Source organism: Corvus brachyrhynchos, unplaced genomic scaffold (assembly GCF_000691975.1).
Source record: "Corvus brachyrhynchos isolate BGI_N302 unplaced genomic scaffold, ASM69197v1 scaffold3, whole genome shotgun sequence".
In the NCBI taxonomy this organism is placed as follows: domain Eukaryota; kingdom Metazoa; phylum Chordata; class Aves; order Passeriformes; family Corvidae; genus Corvus; species Corvus brachyrhynchos.
In genome coordinates, this window is record NW_008237619.1 from 8,040,324 (window position 1) to 8,053,124 (window position 12,801).

General features: G+C 46.8%; 1 protein-coding gene across 1 annotated transcript in view; it reads left to right on the top strand.

Moving 5' to 3' along the window:
• Window positions 1–9,327, top strand: part of ARHGAP31 (Rho GTPase activating protein 31) — a 61,345-nt gene extending 52,018 nt beyond the window's left edge. Inside the window, exons 11-13 of the mRNA XM_017731913.1 lie at window positions 24–291; window positions 627–937; window positions 1,836–9,327. Coding sequence (XP_017587402.1) covers window positions 24–291; window positions 627–937; window positions 1,836–4,289 — 3,033 coding nt within the window. The 3' untranslated portion in view covers window positions 4,290–9,327. The remainder of the gene's footprint in view (window positions 1–23; window positions 292–626; window positions 938–1,835) is intronic.
• The last annotated feature ends 3,474 nt before the right edge of the window (window positions 9,328–12,801 follow it).

Consider the following 12,801-nt stretch of genomic DNA (forward strand, 5'->3'; position numbering starts at 1 on the left):
TCTTCCCTTCGGAGCCCCCCCCGCGTCACCAGAGAAAAGCCCTGAACATCTCGGAGCCATTTGCTGTCTCTGTCCCACTGAGGGTATCCGCAGTCATCAGCACCAACAGCACACCCTGCCGCATGCCCACCAAGGAGAAACATTCCCTTTCCAGTCTAGAGGAGCTGTCTTCTCTGGTGGACAGCACAAGCCCCTCTGCTCTGGAGGCAGGGACCCACACAAGGACAGAGCAGGCAGCAGAGCGCAAGGAGAAACAGTCGGGGCCAACTCTGCCAGTGGCAGCATCCAGAGGTAAATTGTCTTAAGGAGAGGGATATGGATTCTCAGTCGGGCTGCTGGAAGTGCCCTGCAGCTTGCTGGTGTGGAGGTTTCTCCAGCCTGGCTTGTGGCAGGAAAGAGACCAACCTGTAGCAGGGTGGGTGTTGACTCTGACAGCAGGCCAGGGTGGTGCTTGTTGCAGCAAGGAGTCTGGGGAGGTGGGTGACCTCCCAGAAATGTCTGGGTGTGCCTGGAGGGGGCTCTTCAGCTTTGTTAGTTGGTGTTGGCTCTTAGCAGCACTGCTTTGTCCCAGGGCACAAGTTCTCACTCTCAAATAGTTACATTGTTCGTTTGTGTTTCTGATCCAGGCTCTCCTCCTGAGGAGCTGGTGGCAGCCAGGAAACCTGAATCCTCGGAAACTCCACAGCCAGCGGCAGAAAATCAGGAGATATGTGGGCAAAGCAGCTGCACAAGCAGCACCAGCAGCCCTCAGCAGTCCTCAGAGCAGAGTCCCACCTTGGAGCAAACACCAGCTTTGGAGTTCTGTAAGGGGCCACTCCCAGCAGACAAAGCAGAGCAGGGACAGCTCAAGGTGAAGGATGTCTCCTCAGAAGGCAGCTGTGACCAGCAGGAGACTGAGATGGCTAAGACAGAAGAAGGATCGCGCCTAAGAGATGTGGTAAGGAGGAAGGCATGAGAAAGGTGGGGGACCATGTCGTGGTAGTGACTGGGAGGTTGTTTAAAGTTTCATTGTGTGTCTGTAGTTGGGAAAACTCAGTCTGTGACTTAGGCAAAGCAGCACCAAGACTTGACCATGGGCTGATTTACTTCACTTCTATGAAGTCACCATGTGGTGATTTACCTTTATGTAACTACCTACTGTCCCCTTTTGGTCATCTTTTCCAGTAACTGTACAATTTCAGTCTGTACCATCTGTCTGCTCTGAGACTCTCCAGATGTGAGACTGTCCGGATGTCTGACCATTTTGACCCGTGGTCTCTGAATTCCCCTTCTAATTTTGCTGTCTCATTTGTCCTGGGCAGCCTGAACAGTCCTTTTTACTTCCATTCTCTACACACAATTTTATTTTTTAAATTCTTACTATTTTTTGCCTCCTCTGTATCTCTAGCAAAGCCTTTTCACCAAGTTTCTTACAGCGATACTCATCTCTGGACAGCTATTTAAAGATCTGTTGGCATAGCTCCTTGAATAGATTATTCATTCGAGTTTGTGTGCAGTTTGGGAATGCATATTCTCTGGCAAGGCCAAGTGAGCCTGAATGGGAATTGCTGAGAAATGGGCTGGAACATTCCAGCTACTCATTCAGCTCACTATTTCAGTATATCTGTCCAGGCCTCCTTTTGGCTGCACCTCAGACCTTCTCCTCCATAAACCCACTTGTTTATAGATGTATTTTCTTCCTTGAACTGGTAGCAGTCTGTGTGTCTGTGTTTCTGTACCTGTGAGTGTGCTCATCCAGGAGCCTGGCTGTTCTGGGAGGGCTGCTTGGGGAAAATGGAGGGGTATTTATTGGAAGTTGTGAGCTCCCAGGTGATGGCATTTCTTCTGTTTTTCAGACTGAGGAGGACCTGGCGAATGCCCTTCTAGACCCACTGTGGCCAGAGATACAGCAGGAACTGAAAATTATAGAACCTGAAGAGGAGCTCTTGCTCTTGCCAGCAGCTATCCCCAAGACAAGCCCAGTTTCTGAATCCTCTTCTCCAGTACAAACAGAAAGTCTTTCCTCTGGCCCAGGGCAGAGTACAACACTCGCTGAGCAGAAATCTGAAAGCAGAGCATCACAGATAACTCAGGTGCCTTTATTTGGTGGCAGTGGCGTGGAGCAACAAGACAGCCTCCCCAGCTGCCAGTCTGATGCAGTTGCACAGCAGAGTGGTGCTTCAGCCCTACCCAAACTGGGCGCTCTTCCAACAAGCACAGCCACTCCAAAGAACCACCACTCAGTGGTGGACAGCAGGAGTGAATGTCTCGCTCCTACCCTCGACTGGAAGCTTCATGGTCAATCAGAATTTAGTGAGATTGCCCCAAGTGATGGATTTTCTTGTTCCAAAGGAGCATGTCCAGAATCAGGGAAAGAAAAAGATAGCACTTGCCAGCTGCAGAGGGAAAAGGATGGTCTTACCAGAGTCCAGACTCAGAGGGAGAAGCATGAGATAATGACTACTGATGAAAGGGACACATTCTCCTCCAAGGCACTGAGTGGAGCTGGAATCCAGGAGGTGAAGGAAGGCAGTACTATTAGCAGAACCCAGGATGCTGGTGACCAGGATGATGAGGATGCCTGGACAGATAATGTGCAGAGCTTAGAACTTGTGGAGCCATGGGAGGATCACCAGTGGGTTACAAGCCCTCTCCATTCCCCCACTTTTAAGGACTTTCAGGAGAAAATGACACAGGAGTTTCACCCACAGAGCCAGAGAGCAGAGACAAGCCTTTCCCTTAGACCACGGTTCAGTCGCAGCCTCTCCCTGGACAGTAAAGACACAGTGCTGAGTCTATGGACTACCCCCTTCTCTTTCATAGATGCCACTGACCAGCAGCAACCATGCAGTGACATTCTGCATTCAGGGACTTGTGAGCTGCCCAAAACACAACCCATGTCCCCCTCTAGTTTGGGTAAAGCTCTGCAAGGTGGGAATGGCCCAAGTCCTCCAGATGAACCTTCAAAACCTGAGTACCCTCTTATCAGGGAGAAAGCACCAGCTGAGAAAGCAGGACCCTCCAGAGTCCTTCCTTCAGAGACAGACGAAAAGAAAGTGCATGTGAGTAAAGAAAACCCTTGGAGCTCAAAGTTGTCCTTGCCACACCAAAATAGCCCAGGCGGTTCTTCACAGACAAAGAACACAAAGGAGGAGTTATCCATCTCTCAGGACACTGCCCTGGGAGGAGAGACTGTCACCAAAGCATTGTGTTCTGCTGCTGAGTCACAACTGAGTAATAAAGGTGAAGAAACACCTCGCAAAGTAAAGACCAGGCCTTCATCCCTCAACCTGGATTCACTCCTCCCAGCCCCAGATTTCTTCACATTTGAGAGCCTGTCCATGCCATCTGCCCCTGGGAACCTCCTGTATGGGCAGAAGGAAGTAAAAAGCAGTGATTCTGTCCCATCCCTGCCGACACACTGCCCTGCTGCCAGTAGAGGTGTTCCCTGGGGGTCTCGTTTCAATGCCCCCGTGGATCTAGACTTGGATTACCTAGCAGTGGCCCATGCCACCACTGGCCGTCGTAACTCTGCCCCGGTCAGCGTGTCAGCAGTCAGGACCTCCTTCATGATTAAGATGTGCCAGGCTAGAGCGGTGCCTGTGATACCGCCCAAGATTCAGTACACCCAGATCCCCCAGCCCCTGCAGGCTCAGAACACTGCTCCAGCTGCTGAGAAGAAGGAAGCAGAAGCCAAGCAGGCCATCAGGCAAGCTCCACGGGTGGCATGGAGCCACCTGGAGGCCCCCAAGAGCCCGCTGACAGAGAAGAAAGCCAAAGCAGAGAAAGAAAACAGTGACCCGGCTCAAAAGGACTCAGCCTGTCCTTGGCATGGCAGCCTTGGCTCTCCACTGGAGCCGTCTCAGTCCAGTCATCACCCTGCTCTGGATGCCCCTGTTCTGCGCCGAAAGCGCACCTCTGGTGGGGAGACAGCTGGAGATAACCCACAGTCTTCAAAGATAGAGAGGCCATCGGGGTTCTCCAAACCTTCCTACAGATCTAGGCCTGGGAGGCCCCAGAGTCTGATTCTCTTCAGTCCCCCTTTCCCCATCATGGACCACCCCAGCTCCTCAGCAGACTCCAGGGTGTTGTTGTCACCCATCAGGAGCCCCACTCAGACCACCTCTCTGAGCCCCATTTGTGGCGATCTGTCTGACCCTGCGCGGACAACGCCTGAAGGGGTGACGCTGCGGAACAAAATGACCATCCCCAAGAATGGCCAGAGACTGGAGACCTCTACCAGCTGCTTCTACCAGCCCCAGAGGCGCTCTGTGATACTGGATGGACGAAGTGGGAGGCAGATTGAGTAGCAGCTGTTTCTCCTATTCTTTTTCTGTGATGGTTGGAGTGGGAGTGTCCAAGACCAACTCTGTTGCCATTTTGCTGTTGTTATGACTATTCTCTGCAAGATGGACCTGAATCCTTTATGGTTTCCTGCAAAGCTTTTGCTATGGAAGGTCACAGTATCTTTGTCGTGCTTTTTGTTCCCCTTGTCTCCCCTGCCCAGTTCCTCACTGTCTGGTTTTTTTGGTAAGCCGGTCCCAGGGAACTTGCATTTCTCACACCTATTTTCTAACAAGCCCTGTGAAATTCTCATCCTCCCTATGGAAAAAAGGAAAAGTAAATCTCTGTATAATTAGAAAATAGGGCTGAGAGGAAACACTCTTACAAAGCACTGCAGCCCAGGATGCAGGGGCAAAACATCTGCTGAGGAGCTAAGTCCAGATGTTTGGGAACTCCTACCATTGTTTCCCAGACACCAATGAAGGACTTTCTGATTAATCAGTGTAAATAAACAGTGCAGGAGGCTGGGGATAGCTGATGAGGAAGGTGAAGCTGGCATGAGCAAATCACACAGGGAGTGAGACACCCAAGGATGTTCCACTGATAAACATACAACCTGAAGAGACTGCCTCCAGCTCTCTCCTTGCAACAAAGGAGATGCTCTTTCCAGCATGTGCAAGGGCTGGAATGAAAGCAGCTGGACAGGAAATGCCTAGCTGTTCTTTTAGTCTTCCAAGTCTTGCTCATGAGTTTTGTGTGCTCAGTCACACCTTCCTGGGGCACACGAGATCCGTGTGGCTGAGGAATGAGTGTGCAGCTGGCTTCCCAGTGGTAGAGACCCCTCAGGCTGATAGCAATGAAAGCCAAGGCAAGGTCATAACAAAGGCCAGTATCAACTATTTTCATCATTGCTTAAAGCCAGATGACACCTCTGCAGCCATCTCCAGATGAGCTCCACACTGCCAACAGCAGACAAAAGCAAGAGGATCTTCTTATCTCCACATCCTTGGGCTACTGCCCTCTTGCACCCTGACTGACATACCTTTGACCCTTGGTCTTTCATTGCCACTGTGTGGCATGTCCCCAGGTGCTTCTTCTCCATTTAAACTTCCTCTCCTATGATTTTACACTGTTTCTTTGAGAGCGTGGCTGGTTGCCACCTCCCTGGACCTCAGTGCTTTCAGATTGATTAAGAGTATGGTAAAGAGGATGATTTGTGGGACTGCAGAACTGATCATGAACAAGTCCTGAGAGGGGGATTTGAAGTGAATTAAACTCTCTCCTGAAGGGAACATTAATGTTACAGGCAAATACACGTTCAGATATGCAACAGCTGCCGTGGGAATAGAATTAAAGCTTCCTTTATAAAGCCTCTAACTCTGCATTCACCACAGGCTCATCTATTGCCTGATCTATGGCTGTGGGCGATGGCAAAGTCAGATACAGCCTGTGCTGTCTCTGCAATTTAAGTGTCACTGGTGACTACGGAGGAGATGGGAACACAGTTGCTGCCAGCACTGAGATTGTCCCTGTAATGTGCTTGCAGGGGCCATCATTCCTGGAAATGTCTGAGTCCGTAGGCCCTCAGATGGGTACGATGGGCTGTAGTTTAAGCAGTAAACTGTTAGGAGGTGCTATAGCCATCACAATGAGTGTCAGCCAGAATTTCCCCAAAGATGTGAGTTTAGGGCTTTGTTTTCTGAAGCACTGGCAATTTCCAATGGTTAGTAAACTCAACCCATGAGCTTCTAGTCTGTACTGACTGTGTCACTTTATTAGTGCCATTGTGGCTGGAGGGCCCTGAGCCCCCCCATACAGGGCTCTCTCTGAACTCTTTGATTGCTAAAGGAGAGATATACTGGAGTATTTTTGAGAATTCTGGGCCTACAAATGCAACCGATGTATCTTCAGCAGAATTTTCTCCTTCCATATCCGAAGGGAATGTGAAAAAACATGAGGGCTTTTCCTTGTCACCAGCTGCAGTCTTTGACCCTCCCCACTGCACTCTTTATTTGTGTATAGTGCCACATGGGAACAGAGCAGAAAACTAAGTCCCTGCTGTCAGTTTTGTTGAGGGAGATTACTAAACCAGATGAGAGCCTGGAGTTCTTGTTTGGGTCCATGTTCTCTCACAGGCAGCAGCCTATGCTTTACCTAGGCAAGCTGTGGACAGCAGGCCCAGAATATGCCGCTTCATGACAATTGTATTATTCTACTCCCAGACCATAATATGCCTGTGCAGCCTCTTATTAAAACTAGGGAATTTCCAGTTCTTCCTGCTCCTCATAGTTAGCACAGCTCCACACTGCATTTACATGGCACTGCCTCATGAGAAAGCTTTTAATCACTGTGGCTGGCTTAATGACAAAGGGAAGGTGTGATACGAGGTGTTGTGGTAAGGTTTTAGAGGAAGTAAAATTTGTGGAAATGATGTCCAGTTTTTTTTGGCATCAACAAAATAGTTTACTTTGGGCAAGGACTTACAGTCTCTCAGTTCCTAGAAGTTTTGACTGCCAAGGCACCTGGAAGGGAGCTAGAGAAGCTCACGAAGTAATGCATCAAACAGAAAAGAAAATGTGATGAAACCTTGGCATGTTAAAACAATTTTTTTCCCCTCCTTATTCTCGTATAAGCTGATCTATGAACAAAAAATGAGGTCTGGCAATTTGTATATAATACACTGTCTCAACTCTTAACAGCATTCCAATAAGTAATAGTGCTTTTGGCAAAAGTGGTGAAACTCCTGCAAGAGAAAATTATTAGAAATCTTTACTTGATATTAAAGATCAGCCTCAACTAAAATCTGTATCCAGACTATACTTTTTAAGGGTGTTTAAGAATCTGAACTCAGATCTGGGTCCTGGATTTTGATTAAGCAGAGATGCTGTAATAATATCTCTATTTTGTAGCTTGATCCCATTTCTTATCTACAATTTCATCTCCAGCCTTCAGCTGATGTATCAAGAACACTTAAAGTAAAGTCCCAGGTCCTGCAGAGATGAAAGCATGTTCTTGGTTGCAAGGTGCCCTGTTGTGCAGGTGTCATCGTTCCTCACTCCAGACTCAGCCTTCTGCAGAGCCTGTAAAGCTTGGTGATGGATCCATGCTGATACTGGCACCTGCAGTCATCTGAAGGACCAGAGCTTGGGAGTTGGACAGGACCAGAAGACAGATGCCATCTCCCATTGAATGGTGCTGCCTGGGTGGCAGGAGCTTCCTGAGATCCAGCTTTACTAAGCTATCCCCAGTGTCAGTTTCGGGGTCAGACCTGATCTCTTTAAGAAAGGATTTTCTTCTTTCTTGTGGTTTTTCTTCTTAGTTTTTGATTTGTTTTCTATTGTTTTTGTTTTTTGGGGGGTTTAGTTTCTGTTTTTCCTTTGTTTATCTGTGAAGCATTATGAAGAGGGATAGATCAGATTTATGGGAGACAAGTCTGGCCCAAGAGAGCCAAGCTAGTTTTTCTTGGTATTACTGAAAGGACCTTCCTAAATAGACTGGCTCATCATCTGCAGCTCCACAAGGATCACTTCAGAGACCCTGCAGTACATTTCAATTCTCCTGAGACTGTGAAAAGTAAAGGCTATTCCCCAGTTTGCAGATGGCCCCAGTATCAGACATGACAAAATATCACCAGCATGTGTTGCTTGTGAACTTTTACCAGTGGAAAGCAAGTGAGTAAATTTCACTTATTCTTCCCATGTAGTCAGAGGGTTGGTGCAGCTTCTCTTAAACATAGTTCAGAGGGAGAGGGCTGAGCTGGCAAAGGTGAGAATCCCTGATGGAAAGGAGGGGCATGGATAATGTTAGCTCATGTGGGAGCTGCCTCACTGGCAGGAGAGGAAACAGAAATGAAGATTGTATTTTACCTTATAAATGCCAGTCCTCTGGGCTGTCCATCTCATGCTATCACTGCAGAAAGACTGAAGTGCTTAATTCTTTTGCCTTTAGAGTTTCAGAGGAACTTAGGTCTGTATTAGAGAGCATCCATCTACAACGTTTTCCCCCATCTGGAGTCCAAATGGTGCAATCAATATCTTTTTTTCTTTCTTTATGGATTCTGAAACGCCTGTAATGGTGAATATTTTTTAAATTTATATATATATATATATAAAAGATCATTCTATATAAATGTATTAAAAAGGAAGTGTAATTAAAATGAAGGAATTTCCTAAATAGTATTTTACACATCTGTGATACTTGGGCTGATGCATGGGACTGTTTTCTGCTGCTACGTTTGCAGCACTGAGAGTGTGAGATAAATGGCTTTTTGCCCACAGATTAGCTAATTAGTTCTGGTTAATCTGTGGTGGGCAGAAGGCCTGAATCTGCCTTCCTCAGAAGGATCTTGCCCTGGGAAGGAAGTGACAAGATCAGGGGAGACCAGAGTTCAAGGGTTGATTTAGCTTTCCACCACAAGCTTTTCCCCAGTCCTTGAAAATGCAAGCAATCTACTGAAGCATATACCACCTTTCAGGCATGCCCAGGTTTTGCAGTTGTCCCTTTTGCTTCTCTCCATCTCTAGAAAAAAAAGAATAAAAATCTCTAGGGGTGGGGGGAGAAGCTGCAGCTGATCCCGATTTCGTTTAACCTGTGCTTGCCCCTAATTGATGTAAAGGCTTGGTGATAAGTAATGCTGCTCCAAGTAAGGAATGGAAAACTTCCCATTGAGTTCAACTGGAGATGGAGTAGGACTTCAACAGCCCCAGAAAGGAAGGATGGCAGAAGGCAAGAACTTTCTGAGGGTTCCATGCAGCAGTCTAGACCTTGGATCTTGTGCTTGCAGCCACTAGTCCCCTTTGAAATATTATTTGCTGCCAGGTCAAGAGAAGGGCTGGAAGCTGGACACTATGAAGAGGACTGTCTCCATCCCATGGGCCCTGGTTTGTGATTATTTTTCTTGCTAGCTCTGATGAATTGCAGTTTTGTTAAGCTTTTTTTTCTGTGTGGACTTGCCTGCCTCTGTGCCTGATTGTTTAAAAAAAGAAAAGAAAAACAACAGCCACAAAAGAAAGATGTTTTGCCAGGTCTCAGCCATGAGATTAAACTGGAGTTTTTATAAAAACAGATCTGTGCCCTAGTGATGTTTTGTAACATTTTATTATTTTTCTGGATTTGATTTATGAATGCAGTGCAAATGCTTTTGTCATCCTCTGATATGGAGTTTGAGCCCCTCTTTTGTTTTGTGAGTGGCCAGGGCACTGATCTGGGTTTGTGCGGGCTTTGATGGTGGGGATTAAAGGTTAGGGCCTGACCACACACTCTTCTGATTGGAGGTTATGGGAACTGCACTTGCTTTGCAGCTCTGAAAATGAAGTGAGGGCTGGGAGATTTCTGTAGAATTAATGGTATCTGAAATGCTTTAAAATTTTCAAAGGTAAAATTGTCTTTTTTCTTACCATTTCTAGTTCTACCGGGCTGAAGTTTCAGTGGTGTGCTACCATGTCCTCCCATTTAGCACACCTGCAGAATTCTGCCTTGCCTGTGATAATGCAGAGCAACTCAGAGTAGAGTATGGAAAAACTTTGTGATCCCAGTGCTTGTACAGCAGAAGCCAAGCTGGAACAGGAGAAGTTACTATGAAGGCCTCTGGTGCATCATGTATGCACTTCTGTTGATTTGTAAAGGACAAGCAAGAACTTAAACAAATTATGAATTTAGTTCCTTGGCTCTCACTGACCCAGTCTCTGAGCTGTAGCATGGAAGCAAGTATTGTTATTATGTGTCTCTAATTCCATCCTGGGAACACAGAGAGAAAAAAAAGAGGGGTGTTCTTGTGCTTGTAGCCTCAGTGGACATATCTGCAGCACAGCTTGCTCTGTGTTCTCCCTAAAAGGCAGATGAATCATCAGGTTAAATTAAATATTTTTTTCCTACTCAGCTGCTGAACTCAGGGCTTGACTCCCTTTCCTACCTCCTTCATGACTTCAGTTTCCCTTTAGGAAAATGCTTGGGTTGTGCTTCCTGCTTACCATGGCAACTGGCACACAAATTGAGAGAGAAAACCATGTTTGTTGGAGTCTGGAATTGTTGTTAGCCAGAGCCAATTATTACTGCTGTATGAGAACCAGTATTTTCCTATTCTTTGTGCCACAGAGTCTAGCAGTGGCTTGGCCATAACACAAGGGGAGAATCGCAGACTGCCCCACAGCATTCCCATGGTTATGAAAATTAGGCAAAAGGCTCATGCTCCAGTCAGCACTGTGCCCTAAATCACGGTGCTTAAACATATGGAAATGCTTGAACACAATTTCAGCCAGTTTCTTTTGCCTGCCTGACTCAGGGCAATGCCCTGTGTAGGTTGTATTGGAAGCCACAGCTACAACATCTTGGATACTTTCAGCTAAGCCAAAACCAGGATTAAGCAAATTCCCACCCTGGCTGTTAACCAGGAGTCAACCTAGCCCAGTGCCAAGGAGCATTTGACACTGGTATCTCATGCATCCTCACTGCAACACAAAAGTCCAGCAGCTCTGGGCACCAGGACATCCCACTGGTATCCCACTGGATGGGGCTAAAGGTCAGCTGGCAGCAAAGGGGAGGCAGGCAGTGTGGGGAAGGGAGACTGGCACAAGGTACCACCACCAACAAAAAGAACAGAATCATAACAGCCAAGATGGAGAAAGGCAGTGAGATTTCTGAGTTCATATTCCATCTGAGTAGGATAAAGTTTTCAAAGAACATGCCTCACCACAAGGGTAAAGGATGAACAGTTTCAGAGTTAAGGATTAGAAATGAATGGGATCTGCAAAGCTCAGAGGTGCCCAAGTCCTGCTGCCCTCGGAAGTTAGACACAGTGTGAGTGTTAAAACTAATGTTTGCCTCACTCCATAATTAAACAGGGTAGGTATTTTCTTATGTTTTATTAGCAGACTGCAGTGTGAGATGAACTACGTTTTGCAAACCTAGACAACTCCTAGGAATTACATTTGCAATTTGGGTCCAGATCCATCTTAAAATGGGACCTGTTTTCTTCCATAGCACATCTGCTGCAGAGGGTACACCTCTCTGTCATTTAAATCCCTTATCTGAAAAGACCAGGAAATATTTGAATTCAGTGAGAGGAAATGACTTCCAAAAAAACTTTGTGGCTGCTTAAGAAAGAACCACAAGGTACAAAAACATGGGAACAACCAGAGCTGGAGAAAGGAGAATAACACACATGATGATTATTAAACAGAGGAAGTTTCCAGATAAGTAAAACTCAAAAAACTCCACACCCAGCTATAAGATTGAGTTGAACCAGTCTGAAGAATATCAGGCAACATTTCATAACAATCAGGAAGAATAAATCAGAAAAAAAGTGTGCTCACAAACCGCTTTACTTTTTTTTTGCACTGTGAGGTAATTTACTTTAAACACCAAGGGTCAGACAGTGTACAAGGACTAGGCTGGTTATTTACAGGGATTTTTTGAAGTGACTTGGCTTTACAGTCTCCGGCCTCTGTGCCAGCCACTGGACCCTGGTAAAGGTGAGCGTTGCTTTGGGAAAAATAGAGAAGTCCTGCATTGGCTCACAGTTAGCAACAGCTCTGGGTAGCCAGAGCAGCTCACTGCTCATCACTTGTCTCTCTTGCAGGGTTTATCTTCACTAGTTGATGCCTGAGGTGGCCACCTAAAAACAGAGGCTAGACAAGAATAAGAGAATAAAAGGAGGTATTTGTCTGAAGGGCCTTCAAAGGTACACCCTGGGCAGTCAAAAGGCTACACCCAAGATGGACCCTGGGTCACGGGTTCTTCACACTTTTATAAGTTTGGTCCATTTGCATATCAGGGTGAATTCTCCAATTATAACTTCAGTTAATGATGTAATTACCCCAAGTTTGCCCCCCCCCTTCTCTAGGCTTTAGTTTACACATTTTGGGACCTGGTGTCCTTGAAGAGCAAACCTGGAGAGGCTTGTTACGTCTAACCAGCATGAGAGAACAGTAGTTAACGTGATCATACGAGAACTGCATGTGCCCTTGCCTATGATGTAATTTCACCTCCTGAGGAGGTCAGGAACACCCTCACCTTTTTTCCTGTTGAGGATAACCCCCCAGCAGTCATATTCCACTCCTCCTGAAGCAGGATCTCCTAAAGATAGATGCCTGAGATTACAGGGAGAGCTCTTGCAGGAGGTTCCCAGCATACCACACGTTGCAGGGGCTTTCCCCAGTTGCCAAGGAGGGCAGGGCTGCCAAGGGTTGGCTTTGTTTATGAGTTAGTTTTACGTGATTGGTCCCGATAAACATTTGCTTGGCATGACTCCCTGCTGTAAGGAATGTGAAAAACTAGGATACCAGGGCAGTGAGCAGGAAAGGGAATAAATCACCCATGCCAGAGGATACTGACCACCACTGGCAGCCTGGTTCCCAGTTTTCCGAATGAGGTGGGTAACCAAATGCAAGTATGGCACATAATGGCCATTGTATGTTGTAAGGAAACCAGCAAGGTAAAGAAAAGCAGGGACTGAAAGAGTTTGTGCAAAGAGGTCTCCTGCAGAAGTGAGGGGAAGGGAGGAAGGGGTAGGAAAACCTGTTGGAAAAATGGGGTCAAGGC